The sequence below is a fragment of the Danio rerio genome, chromosome 2 (assembly GCF_052040795.2).
Source record: "Danio rerio strain M-AB ecotype USA chromosome 2, GRCz13ab, whole genome shotgun sequence".
Classification (NCBI taxonomy): Eukaryota; Metazoa; Chordata; class Actinopteri; order Cypriniformes; family Danionidae; genus Danio; species Danio rerio.
Window position 1 is genome coordinate 31,728,690 of NC_141022.1, and position 22,463 is coordinate 31,751,152.

A 22,463-nucleotide genomic window follows, 5' to 3' on the forward strand; every position below is an offset into this window, starting at 1 on the left:
ATTTCTACAGCATATGCCTATCCTCCATAAATAAACCCAACACCCATATTCTATCTGTCATCCATCCATGCCATCCATCCATTCATCCATCTACATTTCGATTAATTCATTCATCCATTTATCCATGTAGTATGTCAATCTAATCTCAATTTACCCCTCAATACATTAATTTGTCTTTGCATCCATCTATATATCCATTCATCCATCCATCCATCCATCCATCCATCCGTCTCTTCGTCAGTCCGTCCATCCAACAAATAATTATACAGTATATGCCCATGTATCCTCCATCCAACCATAAATCCACCCAACATCTATATTCTGTCTGTCATCCATCCATCCAACCATATATATGTCAGTCTAATCTCAATTTAGCCCTCAATACATCCATTTGCATCCATCCAACAATTCATTCATTTCTACAGTATATGTCCATGTATCCTCCATCCATTCATAAATCCTTTTCTGAATTCAAATGCATAAAATAAGCAAGCTTTTTTGAATACAGCTCAGATAATCATGTGATCAATTACACAAGCATGTTAGTTATACGAAGACACAAGTGTTTCAATTTAATATAAGTTTAGAACTAGAGTTTTCTTGTTGAATTAAATCAAGGCTGGAAACTAATTGAGTTTAATTGAAATCTAGCCCTTGTTCCTGATTGCACCAAGACGGGAGATTTATCAGTTCAGCCATCTGAGCTTGTCAGAAATAGTTTTTTTCTTTATTTTCCTTTTTCCCCCTTTAATTGCGACTGATTTGACATGCAGATCAGGCATTCACACTTCAGACCGCTGGAATCGTAATTTATCAAATGGCAGCGCAGACAAAAGCACTAACTGACAGGAAGACAGGTGGGAAAATGAAGTGAAAAGTCTCACAAACAAAGGGCTTGAACAGCAAACAGTCAGATTCAAAGTGGACGAACAGATGGAGGAAGCCGCCATCAGACAGATGGATGCAGGAGACGTACTTTTATTGTTAAAGCTGCATTGCCTCTTGGTCACCTTCTTTGTTTGAGACCAATGACTGTAGTTATTTGCAGAATGAATATTTTTACATTGCTTGTGCCTCGTTATTGCTTCTCATGGATGAATCTGATGTTTTAAGGAGTTTGTGTGGCTCACAGTCACCGGCAGAACTTGGTTTATGAAGTAAACATGTTCCTGGAAGAACATTTTAATACACCACTCAGATTTGTGAGATACGGTTAAAAATAAACTACACTGATCTTCCACTGGTGATTAAATACAATGATTGCTTATAGCTTATATTTTATATATTGCTTATTCTATACCTTATATAGCAAATTATTAATGGATTTATCATTTTCTTCTAAAATGGTTTGCATATTATCAGCAAACTAAGATGTTGGCTTAGTGATAGAGGCTGATGGCTATCTTTAGCAGTGCACGACTACTTTAAACTAATGTGTATTAGTGTTAAGTGCAGATTTCAATTTGTCCAATCTAATCTCTAATTGTCAAACCATGCAAATTTCATATAAAGAAACATTTAAGTTTAATTATTCCAGCTTGTGTGAGAAAAGGCTATAAATAGTTCACCACCTACTAGTCATGAGTCCTTCTTTATCCAATTGTGACATGATGCAAAGATGAAAAGAAAGCTTGTATTACCCTCAGAAATCTCCCCTCAAAATAAACAACATGTATATTATTGTAAGTTTACCATAGTGACTTTTTATATAATTATATGTTTCCATTATTTTTAAGTTTATCTTAGCTTGTATTTTATTTACTATGTATGTGGGACTTAAAATTGTGTCAGGCTTTAAGGAAGGGTAAGCAATGGCAGGCGCCGTCAGTAGCAGCAGTCTACAGAAACTCCATTGACAATACAGGAGTAAAATAAGTTTCCATATTTTTAAAAAACAAGGCGCAGAACAATGCAATTTAATGCAGTGCTTCAAGTCCGGTCTGATGAAAGCAGATCTTAAACATGGTGAATTTGTAATGGCATGACAGTTCACTAGAAGTGCTTGAGCTGGCTTACTGAAAATTAAAAGTCTGTGTGCATATACCCCATTCTGTGAAGCAGGCATGCATGACAACAAATGCTTCATTGGTTCACAGCATTTTAGAATGCAAAATGCAGATTATAAGGATAAATATTTCTTCAGCTTCTCTCTAAAGCGGCATACGGTTGGTTTAAATGTTTCTTTTGTTAGTTTAACATCTATATTGTAAAATATACTATATTGTATTAATAATTGTAATAGTACATTGTTAAATTGTGTAATTAGGTAACAAACACATGTAAACTTATTCATTTAGTACTTATTAATTTACACAGCACATACTACTTAGTATAAGAGTTAAACGGATGTTTATGCACCGTTATATCACTCTTTCTGTCATTTTTCTTTAGTAGAAGGATATCTGTTTACATAGAGGTTTATATTAATTCCTGCCTGTGTTTTCATATACATTAAAAACAAAACATAAAAAATACTCTGTTCCTTTTGTTGAGTATGATAATAATTTAGCTTATGAACCCTTTTCAACATAAGTCAACATAAACTTAAATCCTTAAAAAGTTGTTAACATTTTTATAAAAAAAAAAAAATGCGCACACTTATATGTATTTATGTGTGTATTATGTCATATTTTCATCAAAAAATACAAAAAATGTATGAGGTGTTTCTAATGCAGCGTCTATGGGCAGGAAAGTAAATTTGACTCTGTTTTCTTTACTGGCTCCTGTTATTATTCTCACACTATTTTATTTGCTTTTTCTGGAAGTCTTGATAACACCATTGTGGAGTTTTTCTTTTATTATTTCAGAAAATATGATTGTAAAAAACTTATTTTTTCCCATTCCACCTTTGCCTATTCACTGTACTCTTAATTTTACCCAACTACGATGAGTTTCGCTGATGAGAAACCTGGAAATGTGAAAAGGGTCCATATTTCAAAATAGTTTTTCTGGTGACATAAATATAGATTAGATCCCTCCTAGGGTAAGGCCAAAATTACTAAGTCAAACTTAAAATAATGAAGGTAAAGTTAATTATTCTAAAATCAAAAAGTTGAAATGTACATATAAATATGGGGAAAGTCACAATAAGATAAACTTATAATTATTTTAAAGTCATAATTGTGATCATATCATATTATGATATGATATAAAATGTACAATTCTGAAATTAGAAATTCTGATTTTTCATGTTGCCATAAATTTGTCTAAATTATGACAATAATTAATAATTGCTGACATTTTGAAAAAACTAGTATCTAGAAATGTTTGTGGTCTGAGTTAAGAGGTAACAAACCAAATTTTGAGAAAAGTAAGACAGAAGATTGGAATTCTGATGCAAAACACTAACAATGGTAAGTCATAAATATAACATACCAAGTTAAATATATTCATATAACTATAAATTCATAATTTATATAATAAATAATTAAATATAATATATTCACATATGTCATAATTAGAAAAAAAACAAACAAACAAACAAAAAAAAAAACGTTCAGTTGGAAAGAGATATCCACCTTATCCACTTTTTCTGTTAAAAAAAAAAAGTGCTTTAATATTGAATCTACTCAAGTTCCTAAAATATTTTTGACAACATTAGTACGATAATTCTGCAGGTGAGTACATCATTCTGTATGTGCGTGTGCATGCCTGTTACCATCAGGCACTGACAAAGGAGGGCTCAATAATATTCATGACCCTTCAAAATATGGCTCCAAAATCAAGCAAATCATATTAGGACTAATTCCTCAGGTTGAAAATGGACCTGAAAAACAATTCTGGAGGATTGTTGAACTTACAATACCTTAAATACATACTGTACCTTCTATTTAGAAACATATTGTATAAATGCATTCTATGGCTCCTTTAAATTACAAATGACATCTAAACTAACCATATGATTTTGTTTGCTCATATTGCCAGTTTTGTGGTGAACAATTCATCTGTGTATGTCATTAAGAAAAAAACGTTTGCCCTTGTAATAAAAAATTTTAATTTTAAAAATGCACGTCCTGTTTTTTTTTCAGTAAATTTTCAGATTACGGTATTTTGTGGTAATGGGTGTGGCTAATATACTTAACCACACCCCTCTAACTGTCTGTTTTGACAACAAAAAGAAATGTTGAGGAGGAGGTGTCTGTTTGGTTGTAATACCTCTTCTAGATCCCATTCCCCAATCTTTCTGAATGAAATGCCTACTTTACTACATCTTATCAGCTCGCAGTAGAAAAAAAACAATCCACGCCCACTGTTTACTCATTTAATATTCCATTTCTATAAGAACTGTCTCCCAATATGAAAACAAAACACAACTCAGCTTCCGGTTCATGTGGACTTTAAAGAGAATAAACTTACAAACTCAGCTCTGCTATTGTAGGCTGTGTCTTTCATGAGTTCCATTTGCTTTAACAACTAAACGCTATTGGCTAGTTAAAAAGGGGTGGGGCTATGTTATATGCACCGCTCTATCTTTATGTTTCAGTTAAAATTATGCCAAAGCTGCACATTTTTAAGCCAAAAGACAGAAAGGAAAGACTACTTACAAAGCAGGATGAGAATGCAGAGCAAGATGGCCACCAGCGCCCCTGTGCTGAGCCCCGCGGAGCTGGTCAGCGCCTCAGCATTGCACATTTCCATATTGCCGTCCCGGTCGCATGTGCACACCCGAATTGTAAGCGTCCCAGTACTGCTCTGCATTGGAAAGTGTCCATCTGAGATCACCACAGCCACCAGATGAGTGCTCTTGTGCATTCGGCCAAAACCGCTGCGGCGGGTGAAGATCCCAGCAGTGTTATCTGTGGAGAGTGGAGCGCTCAGTTTATTAGGAATGGAGGAAATCTGGCCTCTCGGCTGACCTAAAGCTACGGATATTGGAGGACGAGGCGGCTCGGTTTAAACAGGCGCACACAAAGAGGCCATGTGTCCTACAGATCTGTGCACTTTGATTGGTCTGTGTTGTCATGAAGAGAGACAGTGGGCTAGTTAGAAGGCCAGACGATGTGAGAGTTCACCCACCTCCATTATCTCGCACCGAGAAGTTTGCTCGCACTGAGCTCTCTGGCGCTAAGGAGAACAAGAAGCGATGACCACCGACCGGCTCGTCTGGATCCACCGCACTTATTGTCTGGATTTTCTGTGGCAAAATAAGAGAGAGGGAATTATGATGACTGACACATATAAAAATAACATGATCTTATTCAAATGCATCATCAAAATAAATAAATAGATAATAATTTTGCAGTTAATAAATAAATTAGCAGTTTGGTTACACAAATCAATATATATTATATTATATTATATTATATTATATTATATTATATTATATTATATTATATTATATTATATTATATTATATTATATTATATTATATTATATTATGGGCGACACGGTGGCTCGGTGGTTAGTACTGTCACTTCACACCGTTGGTGGTTTGAGTCCTGGCTGGGCCAGTTGGCATTTCTGTGTGGAGTTTGCTCTAGTTTCCCCCACAGTCGAAAGACAGATACAACTCTGCATTATGTCTACATGCCTCTTTGTTAATTTACTTTTTTTCACATGAGGGCAAAGGAAATTTAAAATAATGTGTCAAAACAAGCTAAATATAGCAGTATACAGTACATACACTTTTTAATCAACAAAAATGTTCTTAAAAAAACAACTGACATTAAAAAAAAATTGTTCTCATGGATCCAAACTATACACAGCAGTCTGTTCAGGCTAAAGGTCCCAGATCACCAGGTAACTATAGAAAACTGGAGAGTTAAGCTCCTATTAAAGCAATGTTATTATAAAGGACCATATTTAAACCATAATAACATAAATAACTCCAAGCAAAAGAAAGAACGTGAAAAAACATTCTTTGTGCCACAGTGAAGGAATGATCACGTGCACACACATCAGTTTTGCTGCTTCTCAATTCTAATAGCACTTTCCACACATATTGTCATAAACTAAAATTCTAATCTTTAGGGATGAGGTAGCTCTGGCAATTAAAAAATATTTTCAACCAGCCAAAGTGGCTAGTGAGGTTGTATCAGGTGAAATCTTTTCGCATTTGGCCCTGATTATATTATATTATATTATATTATATTATATTATATTATATTATATTATATTATATTATATTATATTATATTATATTATATTATATTATATCATATTAAAATCATATTTGTTTCTAATATTATTGTTATATATTTAACTAATTTGGTTTAAGATGAAGTTGCCATTTTTTTGTCAACTGTAAAGATCAAAACCTGACATTTTTAAAACACTTATTCTATTAAATCTCTTTATTTTTCATTTGAATTATTTTTTGGCCAAACTCAAATAATGGCATATATAAGCAACAAAAAGTTCCTCCGATAATCTTATTGAAGTGCATTTACTTCTAAAAAAATCTATTGCATAAGCAGTATTTACTGTACATGGAAAACTACTGTAGTTATCATTCACTCCATTCATTCATACATTCATTTATCACTTGTTTCAAATTTTATCTCTTGATTGAATGGATGTTGTCAGTGGTTATCAGCTTATAGATATGGGCCAGTATTATATACAATATACAATAATATACAATTACTGGGAAATTTAATAAATAATATGAATAATTCTCGTTAAATTCCGTCCACAGCCAAATGTGATCTTTAGCTGATTAACCATGTGGATGGATGATAAATGGACTACCGGCCCATAACTATCAGCTGATACCTACTGATAATGCCCATTCAATCGAGTGATAACATTCGATGCGGCTGCAATTATTAATTAATTCATTCATTCATTCATTCATTCATTCATTCTGTAACTTTTTCTCTATATATCTTAAGCATCACATTGCTGTTTTAACTTTACAGTAATTATGTAAAGTTATTATCTAAAACATTCAAATTCTCACTACATAATCTTTCCAGTTTCTTATCACGTCACCAAAGCATATTCATCCATTTTATTCAAGATACAGAGACAGACCTGTGTAACAAAAAAGACACAAACGCAATATCACCTTACAGGCCCTACAAGTGTTTACATGTAAACACTATAAGCATGTTTACAGCGAGGGAAGATGTTGGCTCAGTGATAGAGGCTCATGGTTATCTTTAGTTGTCACCAAGGGCAATTTTAGTTTAAATGCAACTCTCAAGGGTGTGCTGGCAACACGCTGTGACAAAAATGTAATCATCCATTGTGTGCTTCATGTTTTTTTTTTCTTTTTTACCAGGCTTACGGACCGGCCAGATTTCATGTGTTTCTGGCTGCCTTCCCTTTCCTCTGGGCTTTACTGCAGTCTGTTAGAATAGAACTGCTGAACAGAACCAGAATCCCAGACTTATCTCATACTGCCGTTGCGGAAAGATCAGCTAATAAATGCAATGCTCTTTAATAGATGTTTGATTTCACCTCGCAAGAAATAGCTCTGCAATACATTTTGTTTTTCATAATTTAAACATAGTAGATGTTTGATAGATATAGTTGATGACAGACGCACTTGTAAAAACTAAAGATATTAAACCTTGTTTTCAGAGAATATATATACATATAAAATTAAATTATATATACATTTCAAAATTAAATTATACAATTTAATTTTCATTTCTATATTAGTTTAAATATCGGTAATTAGACTTTTGGTTAGTTATAATATATGTGTGTGTGTATATATATACTTTTTTGCATAGTTTTTGCATTTTTTTATTTAATTTTATTTTCATTTATTCATGTACATCAACCTAAATTATTTTCAATAAAATTTTAGAGCAATGGTAATTGTTATTATTATTTTTATTTATTTATTTATTTATTTATTTATTTATTTATTTATTTATTTATTTATTTATTTATTTATTTATTTATTATCATTATTATTTAGTAATTGTAGTTATTGTAGCACATTGATTACAAAAAAATAATTTACACATTTGTAAATGTTACAGAAATTGTATGTACAATGCTCAGCAATTGAGTACACCCAATTTGGAAATTAATATTTAATCTATTATTTAGTGAATATGGGTTATGTATATTGGTGCAATTGAACAAAACAGATTTATAAATTATATATATTTATTAAAATAATATTTAGTCACAGTGCATCTTTAGAAATGGAAAGATTATACATTTGAACTCATACAAAATATTGCAAAAAATAAAAATTAAATAAAAATTACAACCTACAACATTTCAACAAACTATTATATATTTTTAGTTTTCTTGATTTTTGCTATTTTTGAAAATTCTGATTTAATATTTTTCCCTAACATATAAATTTGGGCTTCTAATTTTTGAACCATTATTGTAATTCATTTTGTTAGATTAGCTCCAGATTTAGCTTCAGTACTGACTAAACTAATATATCTAATAAACTAGTATTTGCATATATATATATACATTTATATAGTTTTTTTTTTTTTTTTTTTTTTTTTTTTTTTTTTTTGTCAACTAAAACTTTTAATTTGTTATATTCGGGGTTCCCATTCTTAGCCAAATGTCAAACTTTCAGATTCTTCCTGACTTAAACTGACTAAAAAGCTGAAGTTCTATGGCCTATAATAAACAGAATAGCAGACTTTCAATGGTTTAAAATAGACTTTTTAAAAGTCCATGATATTCCATAAATTTTATGACCTATGGGTACCCTAATTTATTATTTTTTTGAGCAGTCCTTTTTTGAGCAAAACCTCCCTAAATCAATTATGTTCAATTTTTTTTTTTAAACCTGCAAGACTTCTTCAACATAAACTAATACACTACACAGTAAAGAATGCAGGTTTCCACACAATTCATTCAGGTTGTCCCAACACAAATCAATTAGGTTAACTTAACACTTTTAACAAATTTATGTGAATTGAACAAAAAAATTAAGTTGTCCCAATGAAATTTCAAGAATTGTATTAATTTGGCTTATTTCAAATAAGTAGTTTGAACAAGCAAAAAAAAAGTTTTTGAATGTACAGTATATCCTCAATAAACTCACTTTTAAAATCCTATTCCAATTTTTGTAAAATGACCAAAAATATAAAACAATGTCCACCATTAACATCTTTTAGCAGCCACTAACTAAAGCCTCTGGCAAACAGCGGGTTGAAGAGCGGGTGGGCTGGTCAGTGATGTGGGTGATGACGGACACTGAAGAGTCAGGGAAATGGAGGAGAGGTGGACAGTTATTATGAAGTGCCTGTGATATGTGACAGCTCCTGTCATCCACCATGACACATAATCTCATCAAGCCTGACAGAAAAAGGCTCTGCCGTCTAATCCATGAAGGAGAAATACTCATCACCGATCTCTATCTCAGTCCGGCAGAGGTCACACACTGTTTAACAGACGCCCCTGCTTTAAATCCACACTTCTTTTCGCTTATCTTACATCGACATTGACAATGTGGCAGATAAAATAGGAAAGCTATACAGTATTGGTCAAATGATTGTAATCTGTTTGCCACAGCTGCATTGATTTGTTTAAATTTTTTTATAAAAACTAATATTGTAAAATGTTATTTCAATTTAAAGAAAGTAAAATAAGTTGCATAAACTGTAACTGATTCCTGTGTTTCAAAAGAGAGTTTCATTTATTTATTTATTTATGCATGCATTCATTTATTCAGTATCACAAAATTTCTGTTTCTAGTTATCAATGTTGAAATCTGCTTTTCTGCTTGATATGTTTTGCATAAACAGTATGGACATTTAATATTTTTTTAAAAAAGTTATCAATTAATCAAAAAATTAATCATTAAAAAAAAGTTATTTGAAACTTTCTACTCAAATAAGCCAAAAAGGGCAAGCCCCCCAAATCATGTGATACTGAAAACTGGATTAACCCCTTTGGACCCTGGATCCATTACAATGGAGATCACAAGTCAGCCCATGTTTTTTGTGGTCCCTAAGCATTTCATTTAATTGAAAGCCTGCAGTTCATGAGAGTGGGCAATTGTCATCCAATCAAATGGCCGTAAGGCTTGGCATGATGTAATTGGAAAAAGAAAAATCTAGTACAATAAAAAGCAAGAAGAAGATAAAGTTTGCTATAAACAAGGTGCAATCTAGACAACAAAAACCTTATAATCAAAGTAAAAATGTTGCAATATTAATGTTTGTGATATTGATAGTAAATTTCAAGATTATACCATAGCAATCATGCATGTTTTTGGTATTTTATGTTGGTATAATGTTCGAGAAGTACAACTGTTCTGACCTGATGTCCATTGAAATGGACAAAATATACATACAGTATATACTTAGTTTTAATGAAATTGAAGAAACGAGAGCACATCACACCCGTATTAATAGCATTACACTGGTTACCTGCGCACCAAAGAATAGATTTTAAGATTCTTTTATTGGTTTACAAAGCACTTCACAACATGACACCTTCCTACATTTCCGACTGTTTATCAAAATATAATCCAAACCATTTGCTTTGCTCTTCTAGCGCTGGACTTTTAGAATTTTACTCTGTAAACCTAATGCGATCTGGAGGCACTTCTTTAAGCCATTATGCTCCAAAAATTTGGAACTGTCTCCCTCTTGAAGTGAAAGAATCCCCTAGTATTCATGTTTTTAAAAAGCGTTTTAAGTCGCATCTTTTTAAAATTGCGTATGAATACACAAGCTTTTAAGGTGTATGCATTTTATCTATATTGTTGTAGGTTTATGTGTATATGTATGGTGTGTGCTTGCGTGTCAGGACTATTGTGTGCATGATCATGTGGATATATGGTTATATTTTGTGTACATGAATGCTTTTATTCGAGTATATGTGACAAGTATATTATGTGGTCTATTTTAATGCTTTTTTGTTGTTGTTTGTGAGGCACTTTGAGTTGCATGTATGTTGGAAAAGTGCTATACAAATAAAATGTATTATTATTGTTATTATTACGTGAAGGGTGTTGACATTTTTATTATTATAATTTGGTCTCATTAATAGGAGCCTCAAGAACTGTGAAAACATACTTTTACATTTGGACATACTTGATTACTTAAAACATAATTCAGGTCTAAAGGGGTTAATGATGCTAAAAATTCAGCTTTTTATAATAGAAATAAATTACATTATATTAACATAGATATAACACATTATCTCACTATACATCTCAAAATATTACTTTATGTTTTTATCATAAATTTTTTTATTATTATTATTTTATCAAATGAATGCAGCATTGGTTAACAGAAAATGCTTCATGTATTCATTTGTTTTCCTTCAACTTAGTCCCGTTATTCATCAGGGGTCACCACAGCGAAATGAACCACTAACTTATCCAGCAAATGTTTTACACAGCGGATGCCCTTACAGCTGCAACCCAGTACTGGGAAACACCCATACACTCATTCACATGCACACACATACACTAAAGCCAAATTAGTTTATTCTATTCACCTGTACCGCATGTCTTTGGACTGTGGGGGAAACCGAAGCACCCGTAGGAAACCCACGTGAACATGGGGAGAACATGCAAACTTCACACAGAAATGCCAACTGACCCAGCCGGGACTCAAACCAGAAACCTTCTTGCTGTGAGGCGACAGTGCTAACCACTGCACCACTGGTCACCTACGCTTCATTCGGAAACAATCAAACAATCTTACTTATACCAAACTTTTGAGCAGTAGTTTTACAAAAACGCTCCTTACCTGACCGGCTTTGGCGTTTTCACAAACGAAGGTCTCGTAGAAAGATGCCAGCACAGGTGGGTTATCATTAACATCCAGCACACGAATATACACAGGCACACGGCTGGTCTGCTCCGGGTTGTCTAAGTGCCCTTAAAAAGATGTGGCAGATGATGGCAGTTGACAATTTGAGATGATAGGAGCTCATATTATCAGAGTTGCAGGAGGAAACTGGCTCTCTAATTTAAAAAAAGTAAACGAATATATTTAGTCAATATGAGCTGTCACGCTAAATGAAAATGTGCAAATCTTACTGGGGAAATTTAATGCTGGATGACTTGAGCTTAGCAAAGTAAATTTGCTCCAAATGAGCTGCGGCTGGAGTTACTCACTGAACTCGCTGGCGATCACAGAGATGTTGTGCCAGGCGAATTCCTCTCGATCCAGAGGTTTCTGCAGGAATATAGAGCCGTTCCCAGCGTAGATACCAAAAATACGGTCCACGTCTGTGTGGCGGTCGATGGAATACCTGCAATTCAAAGCATTCAGCTTAGCTGGCTGCACTTATAGTCCATTTGCAACACTGCTAATTTCTGGTAAAAGTTATGATATTCCAAATAGTAAATAGCCTTTTTAAACAAATAGGTCAAACGAATAATTGTTGATTTATTTATCCACAGGTCATTCAAAATCCACCCTAGGACTTTGAGAGTAAAACATTAAATTAAATAAATAAAATATGCAAACTAAATTAAGATGATGATGATGATGATGATGACGATGATGATGATGATGATGATGACGAAACAACAATCCAAGAACATTTTACAATTTTTACAGTATTTTTTACCTTTTAAACATTTTAGCCAGCGTCAGGACGTGGACGCACTGTTTTTTTTAACATGTTAGTGTTTACAAATAGATTACTACACATCAGTATAAAGCTACAACCCTGAAGCAGCCATTGTAGCTAGCTGTTGTTCAATGGAAATCTAAGAAATAATGTCTTTGCTAAATTTTTGCAAGTTGTACAGAAAACTCTTATTAGATCTGGTGTACATATCATCGTAATGACACACACACACACACACATTCATTACTGTACATCAGAGTTTATTTTGAAAGGTGAGAGTCCTCAAAACAACATACCATCGAACATTTATTCCACCAACACAATTGGGTTGAATTATGAATAGTTATTCACTTGTTTATGTTACCCTTTCTTCCGGAGACCTGTTGTTTACATTGTTACTTACGGTCGAAAATGTTTGTGTCTTTGTATTAAAAAGCAATTTGATGTCATAGCGTACAGTGTTACAAATAATAAGAGGCCACACACAAGCTTACTGTTATGAGCATGTTCATAATTTTTGGAAAAAATATTTAACATTTATTTAGAAATTGTAATATTGTAAAATAAACATTTAACTCAAAGTGCATATTAATGCAGAATCTGACAAACCAATTAGAAAAACTTTCAAGCACATCTCTTCTCTTTTCTAGAACTCATCTGTCTGCTTCGTATTTTTTTATCATTTTTTTTTGCCTGTTTGTTTTTTACTCTCTTTGTGCCAGTAGCCATTAACTTGCATAATGATTCACCAAGGACCACAGTTTTAGCTAAAAAAAATCTTCTTCAGTGCTTTACTGAAAACAAAAATAGTCACCTTGGAGCCCCTGAGGCTGAGTAAACGACAAAGTTTCATTTTTTGAGTGAACCAAACTAAGCGATGTTTGGAATGACACAACAATACATGGCTGGTTTTCATGTGATATGTCAAAATGGAAAACAAAGTATTTACATATTTTGATTGAAATTGCTTTGGCTCGAAAGTTTGGCTCCCATGACTACTGTATTCTAAGAGAAAATTGGGTGTGAAAATCATTACAAATGCAGAGGGAAAAATAGACACACTCTTTTGTTTTGTCTTTGTAGGGAGGAATAATCAGATCGACGCTGCTACACTTGCCCCTTTCACTCTCAAAAGTCTAATTTGTTCTAGTGAATTGTTCAGATGGTTCCTCATCAAACTAAATCGAGCGGCTGAGCAAAAATCTTTGGAATTTTTTAGTTAAATAGAACTTCTAGTTGTACATTAATAATTCAATCTCAGACAAATTAGGATGTAAGGCACATTCACACTAAAAAATAAAAAAATATAACTATAACTCTATTTGCTTATTTAATAAAAAAAAAACTTTTTGCATCAACACCAGCAGATGGTTTATGATAAGCCAGCGCAGTGTTCACTCTGTTTAAAGAAGAATGCATTCTGATTGGCTGTCGATGTTTCTTTTGTTTTAATAAAGTGATATTGTGCTGCAGTTCTCATTTTTCCTATTTTCTACAATTATAACTGTGGATATGAAAAGGGCTTTATTCCGGATTCCACTGTCATTTAAAAATGCTGTTTCCAAAATAAAAAATGTACCAAAAAACATTTATTTTATAGTATTTGATACCAGATTGATTAGCAATTGCATTTTGTGATTCAAATCTCTTAAATCATTTGCTCACTCACCCTTTATTTGTTTCAAAACTATTTGAGTTTGTTTCTTCCATTTAATACTAAAGAAGATACTTTGAAGAATGTTGGAAAGCAGCAGCTTCTGACTTTCATAGTATGGCAATGACTGCAGGTTTTCAACATTCTTCAGAACATCTTTTTTTTCAAGAAAGAAAATCAGACAATTATAAAATCATAAGAGTGTGAGAAAGGGTGGCACGGTGGCTCAGTGGTTAGCACTGTGGCCTCACAGAAAGCAGATCATTGGTTCGAGTCCTGTCTGTTGGCATTTCTGTGTGAAGTTTGCTCGTTCTCTCTGTGTTCGCATGGGTTTCCTCCGGGTGCTCTGGCTTCCCCCAAATACAAAGATGTAAATTTGTGAATTTGATTAATTAAACTGGCCATAGTGTACGTGTTTGTGTATGAATGCAAGACTGTATGGGCGTTTTCCAATGATGGATTGCGCCTGGAAAGACATCCGCTGTGTTAAACATATACTGGAATAGTTGGCGGTTCATTCGCTGTGGTGACCCCTGAAAAACAAAGGACTAAGCTGAAGTAAAATGAATGAATGAGAGAAAATGGTAATGAAGTTGTCATTTTTTGGGTGAACTATCCCTTAAAATGTTTTCAAAAAGCTCTTTACAATAAGAGTACAAGCTAATGAATTGATCTGTGTGTTTGTACACACTGTAATTTATAAAAAGCGCTCGTGATTTTAACACCAAACACAGCTCTGGTCAAATTAAATATAAAAGACATCATCTGTATCATACAAAGAGCTTTTTTTCTTTTTGTAGCGTAGCATACTTTTCCCAAAGCATCGCATTGACTACTTTAACAATTTCAAATTCTAATTAGCTTGTAACATGTAACAAAAGTGCCTCCCCATGACTGGCTCGCACAAACGCTAATACAACTGATCCTTTAAAGCACGAGACACTCGAGAAGGCTTGATGCGCTGCATGAAATCTCACTGCCCAAAGCCCACACATGGCCAGCTCTCCCATTTGTTCTTCTTTCACCAGAAGATCACAATATTGCTCTTTCAAATGCAATCAATCAGTGGGATTGTTCAATTTCCTAATTAGCCTCCTGATGTTCAGAGCGACAGTGTTGCTCGTGCTTCTGATGTCCCTGATAATTACCAGCCCTGAAGTCCTGTTCTCTGCTGCGGAGGGCTTTTTAATTGCGCTTCCATTCGGCGTCCTTATTTACTGTGGGCTCCGGAGGGAAAAACATCCATTTATTGTCCTCCTGAGCCTGCCGCATCAGCTTTATCATTAGGGCGCTTTGGACAGTGATAATATGCTCATTTATTCTCATAATTGTAGTTTATTACAATTATCTCATAAAGATGCTGCGATTGAAGGACCTCTTGAATTAAATGTGAATTTAATAAGCACGCTCTAAGGAAGCAGTCCATCTGAGCTCACATCGCCAGAGCTTCGGAAAGATTAATCAAGGTTTCTGCGGATAACAAAAAGGTCACCCTGAGAAGCGGGCAGATGTTTGCAAGCCGTCCTAATTGTATAATGCTAACATGCTTTGGAGATGCAACTTTTTTTTTATTATATGAAAAATAATGGTCGCACTTTATGTTAAATGCAGGGTTCCACACAATTCATTCATGTTGTCCCAACACTAACACAAATCAATCAAGATATACATACTGTATTTAAGTTGATTGGCATAAAAAGTGGAGATAATAAGTAGGTTGAACTTAATAAAATCAAGTTTCCTTAAAAAAATCTCCAAAATTGTGTCGTTTTACCTCATTTTTAAAAAAGTGCTTTGAACAAACAGCAAAATATGTATTCAGTGTTGTTACGGTGGAATAAATATTTTAACTACTGCTTAATATTTATTAATGACGTGTAGTTAATATATGGTTAGGCTTAAAATGTAGATTAGGATATATTAATAATTAATTAAGGGTGCTTTCACACCTGAAGATCAATTGTTTTGCTTAGACACAGGGATTTAAATTGTTAGACTGATAAATTGTTACTTTGTTCTTGGTGCGGATCACTTTAACATGGCAAAGTTTCTAAACGGACCAAAACAGCTAAAATAAGTCACGTGCAAATAAGCTCTCCTCACATTGGAGTTCCACGGTTTACTTTTCAGAGTCCTGCTCACCAGTCATACGTCCTTTTTAAATTCATGAAAATGAGCAAGAAGACATTATAAGCAAAAAGCTGCACTTTAATTTTGAATGGTGACATCCACAGACATAGTCACCAAATTTAAATTAGAGATAAGGCTTTCTCATACTAGAATCACGCTGTACAGGCTTTACATTATATAGAGAAATAACAGATAGACCAAGACTGCAGTTTGGTCAATTTCCCTAACGAAAAAGCTCTCGTTAATAGTTTAGCATGCTCTTACTGTCATATTTAACATGAAAGGCACATTTACCAATAGGAAAGACATCCCGCCCTACTCATAATTCTCTCTTCATTTAGCCATATATGCCTATTACATATTCATAATACACTGTGATATACAGTAGCCTGGTTCGGATCGTATAGCTTTCTCACTACAATCGATCTGCACCACAATTCATTTCAATCAAGCTAAGACCACCTCACACAGGCAATCTCGAGCCAATTGTTTAGCAGTGGATCTGAGCGCAATAGCTGGATTGACATATGCCAAACGAACCACGCTAACTGGGGAAAAGCACCAGGTTCTGGAACAAAAGTCTAGGTGTGAAAGCGACCTAACTGTAATTACTATGGTAAGTAGATGCATCGTGTAATGAGAACACCTCAAAATAAAGTGTTACCAAAATAACATTTGAACACATTTAAAATGCAGATATGGAAGATGTTTTGCTCTGAAACTCAAGTTTTTCAACAATTTATTGAAATGGTTAATGTCCAATCAGCTCATAAATACAATCTTTCTGACATGACATGTAGAGACGAAATATTATTAGGTTATAATATTATAATATTATACCAATTCTTAATTATATTGGCTTATTACCTGTCTATTTTAAAGATATTGGCTGTTTATTAGTACAGTATAAAGTATGACCTTATTCTGCATCCCTAATCCTGCCCAAAACCTAAATCCAACTACTATCTTACTAACTAATAAGCAGCAAATTAGTAGTTTATTACGTCATAGTTAGGTGTTTGTTAATAAATTGTAACTTAAAATAAAGCTTGGCCTTTTTTTAAGAGTTGTGAATATCTACACCGTGAAAAAAAATATCATGCATGCTTTAAAGTTTTAAGCTGAATCAAATCACACTTATGAGTGCATTGAACAGCCTGCGTAACTTATAAAATTAATTTAGAGCATGATTAACTTAATAAGTTGCAATGACCTAAAAACAAATGCTCTCATGATTAATTTATGATACTTTTTTACAGTGTATTAATGCCCTCACACACAGTTGTGCATTGTTTTTGCTGTGTTCCGTAATTCATGTTGTTTCTAAATCTACATTTATTTTCAACTGTAATTTAACAGCATGGGGTTTCCTTTTTACACCCTGTGTACATATTAAGAAGTGCAAAAACAGATAACACTTGAAAATAGGGGTACATTGGTTAATGTTAGTTAGTGTATTTAATAACAAGCACAAACTATATGAAGAATACATTTATTACAGAATTTATTAATCTTTCTTCACATTATTAATGAAATTAAAAGTTAAAATGAAGTTAAAATTGTTAGTTCTTGTTACTAATGTTAACAAGCACAACTTGAATAGTTCTGTTAGATTGTGATAGATAGTTGTTACTTAAATGTATTAGTGAATGTTGAACTATGATTAATAAATTCTGTGAAAAATAGTTTATGCTTAGTTCACTCTAGTAAATACATGACCTATCTTTAATTAATGGATCATTATTGTTACTTAAAAACAATTCAGAACACACATGTCAGCTGTGAATATGTCGTATGTGTGGTTAGAAACATCATCTGAGCTCATATCGGCAGAGCTTCAGGCAGATTAATCAGGGTTTTATAGATAACAAAAGGTCACCGGAGAAAGCGGGCAGATGTTTGCAAGCTCCAGCCTAGCTATTGTGGGCAATGTGCGTTTAAAGAGATTTATGGCAATAGATGATGGAAACATTGTGACGGGATAATATTAAAGCAAAGCTCTTACTTGACCGGGCTGCGGCGCATGTCAGGATCCACGGCACTAACCGATCCGATCATGGTGCCCACGGCCGCGTCCTCTTTCACCTCCAAAATATAGCTGATTTTCTCAAACTGAGGGGGCTCATCCACATCCTCGACACTGATCCGGATGGTCGCCTTGTCTTTGGTGTCCTGGCTCATATAGTGCGAGTATGGGTGTGTGTTTTTAACCTCGATTTGAAGAGTGTATGATTTCTTCTTCTCATAGTCCAGAGGCTGCAATGAAAACACATTCACAGAAATAAAAACACACACTTAAGCCAATGCGCTATAAATGAATCCAAATGTGTACTTTTAGATTTATGACTACAGTACATATTATGAATAGTATGTTCAAGTCCTCCTGGAGAGTACTGTATGTGCTGTATTTAGAAGTTGGCAAATTATAGAATTGGAAAATTACAATAGCAGGTGCTTTAAAGTCACAGTGTTTGGAGCAAGAGGCAACCTCTTGCTCTCCCTTGTGAACATACTTATCAACATTGGGATGTGAAAATAAGGGATATGCCCACCATAATTTGGGATTCCCCCGACCCCGCTTTAAAAAAATCCCCAAATTACTAAATATGCTCATTTAGAGCTGTTTCGTTGTAAATAAACAGTTAAATGGTCAGTAATATGCTTTTTTAATTATCATTTACAAAAGAAAAAATAAATAGTATACATTAGCAGCAAATACATTAGCAAACAGTTCAGCTTAATAAAATAAATAGCTATTATAACGAAATAGAATCAAGCTATCAAATCTCATTAGCCGTTTCTTCACTGTAATTACACATTCTGATTAAAGAGCGACGAATTAATGAGTTATTTAGATTTTTATTTTTGTTTGATTACATTAAATAAGAGGTGTCACTTTAAAATGCACACATCTAAGGTTATAATGAAAGTATCTGATTGCTTTCCTGTTTGTGCTTATTTAGGACGAAATTGCTTGTGTTTGAAAAAACAAAACCACCAAATCAACATCTTTAGATATTATTATTGATTATGTGTATATGTCTGTTCAAACACACACCCAAACCAGACTTTTGCTGAAACAGCATCTTATTATCACTATGGAGCGCATCAGCTGACAGTCATGCAGTGCTATGACTGTTTTGAGTACTGCATATGAAGGGGCGACGGCATCTGTAAGAAAAATGAAGGGAATCGCGCCTTTTTTATGTTTATTTCAAAGTGTTTTCATGTCTAAACAAAGCGAATGCACAGAACAGACTAACATTTAAGAGCAAGGTGTTGCCCCTGGTGGTTCCACGGTATAGGTTGAGTATAGAGAGAATCGACTTATTTGCCACCCTTCAGAGAAACAATGAAAATACGGGAGAAATACGGGAAAATATCTTTACGGGATGATATCGGGATAGAACTGTAAAATTTGTGAGAATCCCGGAAAAAACGGGAGGTTTGACAGGTATGCTTGTGAAAGTAACTGAACTTGCAATTCATCGACTAGCCTTTGGGGGCTCTGAAAAAATCAGACATTCTCTGATTGCAATTCTAAATTGGCCAATTTTACAGCTGATAAAAATATTTTTATAGCCTGGGACAAAAGATGGTTTTGGGCCATATAACTTATAATACCCCTTATGACAACTGTGAGGGGGGTACATTTTTTTAAAACTCATACATTTTGTTTTTATCAGGTTTTATTAAGTCTGCATAATTAAGGGTGTGGCCACTTAAATGACAGCTAGGTCTCATTGGTCACTGTCTCATTACCTCAGCTTATTCTGGCTGATTAGCCACTGAACTCGACATATACATCATATTTTTGTTTTGTTTTATCTGGCTTTACACAATCAGTTGCCTTTTGGAATTATTTCCTACAATTATCAGATAATATGGCATGCTGTGTGCACTTAATTGTGACAAATGACAAAATAATGACAATAATGAATAATGACAAAACATAAGCATAGAACAGAGATGCCCAAACTAGGGCCCGCAGGCCAAAGATGGCACTTTGTATCCTTTGATTTGGCCCACCAGAAGAAAAATGATTGAGAAGGGTTGGACAAAGCCTTTAGCAGAGATTGTCATTTCTATTTATTGTAACATTTTGTTTGTTTGTTTTATTATTGAGTTGCAAAAAAAATTCAACCTGAAATTAAATGTTTCAATTAAATGTTATAAATAATGAATATTATTGATTACAAATGTACAAATCGTCACTTAGGGAATTTTTGGACAAAGCAGAAGACATTAGTGTGCAAATGAAGGAAAAGGCAGGTTCAGCATGACTAGTGTATTCCACATTGAACTCCATTGTTTTATAAATGTAATTTTGGGTATGGTTTTATTGTAATACATTTGTTCATTCAAGTTCAAAAATGTCAATGCATTAATAAATATGGTTTAAGTATTTTTTTTAGTTTTATAAAATAAATTAAGAAATTAGCCATGGGAAGTTGTAATACAGTAATGTAATACAGTATATATACTTTTGACCCACAGCTCTCAAAAAAGCTTGGATTTTGGCCCATCATAAGAAAAAGTTTGTGTACCCCTGATATAGAATATACTAAACAACAATACTACTAAATATACTATCTTAATTGTACTGTAATTATATCATACCAAAGATGCAACCTTATTGTTGTGAAAAGAAAATACAGATCCATTGCATCCAACATGTTTTCTCACTGAAAGTTTTTGTTTTTCCAATTAATTACAACTTTATACAGCAGTACGACTACCATGTGGTTTCAGTTCGTAAAATACAATATTTCTGACCAAAATGTGACAATAATCTATTTGATAGCATGCTAAAAGGCCTTTGTACTGCTATAAAATAAAGTTAGATTTGTAAAAAACAATCTTTTTATACTTGTTTAAAAACAGCTGGGGATATGTTTTAATGCCTTCACACTCACAGTTTTTGCCATTACTTTTTAATCTCCTACAGTACATTTCTTTTCCAGCTGTGATACAACAGCTTGGTTTTGTGTTTACACATTGTGGACAAACTAAGAGAGGCAAAACAGTTCCAAGCAAATGTGTGAGGTGCATGAATATTGTATGTGTGTTTATAAACATCAGGCTGTGCGTGTACCGTACACACATACTGAGCTGATAATGAAATTTGCATCACGCCCACAGTACAGTATGCGTACTCTAGTGTATGCCCAACAACTAAAGTATACTTTGGATTTCATTCTAGTTTAATTCCAAAAACAAGCATTTTAGCCTTGCATGGGTGAAACTTCTATTTTCAAACTCAGTGCACAACAGAAAAATCGTCTGTACCTTCTTTACAGTTAGTATGCCTTCTTGGGTGTTCCTGTCAGTGCTGATGTCAAACACATCCAGACTGTCTCCGCCAGTAATGCTGTAGGACATCTCAGCGTTTCTGCCGATGTCGGCATCCTCAGCCTCAATCCTGCCAACTGATGATCCTACCTTGGTGAGTTCTGGAACGCTGAACTGATATATTCCTGGAGAACATAATGGTAATGTCAGTGTTTTTGCCAGTAACAGTGAATTCTCAATATATCTGCAATCTGCTTTTTATTTGAGAGTAGATCTACAGTACACCACTGGTTCTTCCTTTTGTCCAATTTGATAGTCAAAAGCTCCATGACTAGGGTGACCAGGTTTTTCACATTTCCTAAGTCCCATTTAGCCTGCCCTATATTGAAAAGGTCATGTTTGGCACTTTATTCCAGTTGCCCTACAACTTCTTTATTAATCAGTGCTATTAGTAATTGAATCAATGTTATCCAGTCGTGTCATATTTTGAAGAGTAAAATTAGTATCCGGTTATATTTTTATATTGATGAAGTTGTAGTTATAAAAAAGGTTTATATAAAGTTGAAATAAAAAAATCAATAAATAAAATAAAATAAAATAAAATAAAATGAAATGAAATAAAATAAAATAAAATAAAATAAAATAAAATTAAATTAAATTAAATTAAATTAAATTAAAAAGTAATAACATTCATAATAACATTACATAATAACAATAATAACAGTAATAACATTCATTCACTGAAACAGTATTTTAACTGCTATACGTGAATAAATTACAGTATATGTGACATAACACTTTGCATTTTACCCAGGAGAGCAATTCAGCATCCAAAAAATTGCAAATGATATGTAAAATCTGTCCCGAATACCCGTCCTGTTTTCCATTCTGAGAAATCAGGACACCCTACCCATGA

General features: G+C 33.6%; 1 protein-coding gene across 3 annotated transcripts in view; it reads right to left on the minus strand.

The window, feature by feature from the left end:
* The window catches only part of cdh6 (cadherin 6), a 51,388-nt gene that overhangs the window by 2,702 nt on the left and 26,223 nt on the right, over positions 1 to 22,463 (minus strand). For 2 of the 3 annotated variants that reach the window (NM_001013520.2, NM_001441860.1), the window contains 6 exon segments: positions 4,545 to 4,796; positions 5,017 to 5,134; positions 11,640 to 11,770; positions 12,011 to 12,147; positions 18,261 to 18,511; positions 21,545 to 21,732. In NM_001013520.2, coding sequence (NP_001013538.1) covers positions 4,545 to 4,796; positions 5,017 to 5,134; positions 11,640 to 11,770; positions 12,011 to 12,147; positions 18,261 to 18,511; positions 21,545 to 21,732 — 1,077 coding nt within the window. 3 annotated transcript variants of the gene reach the window in all.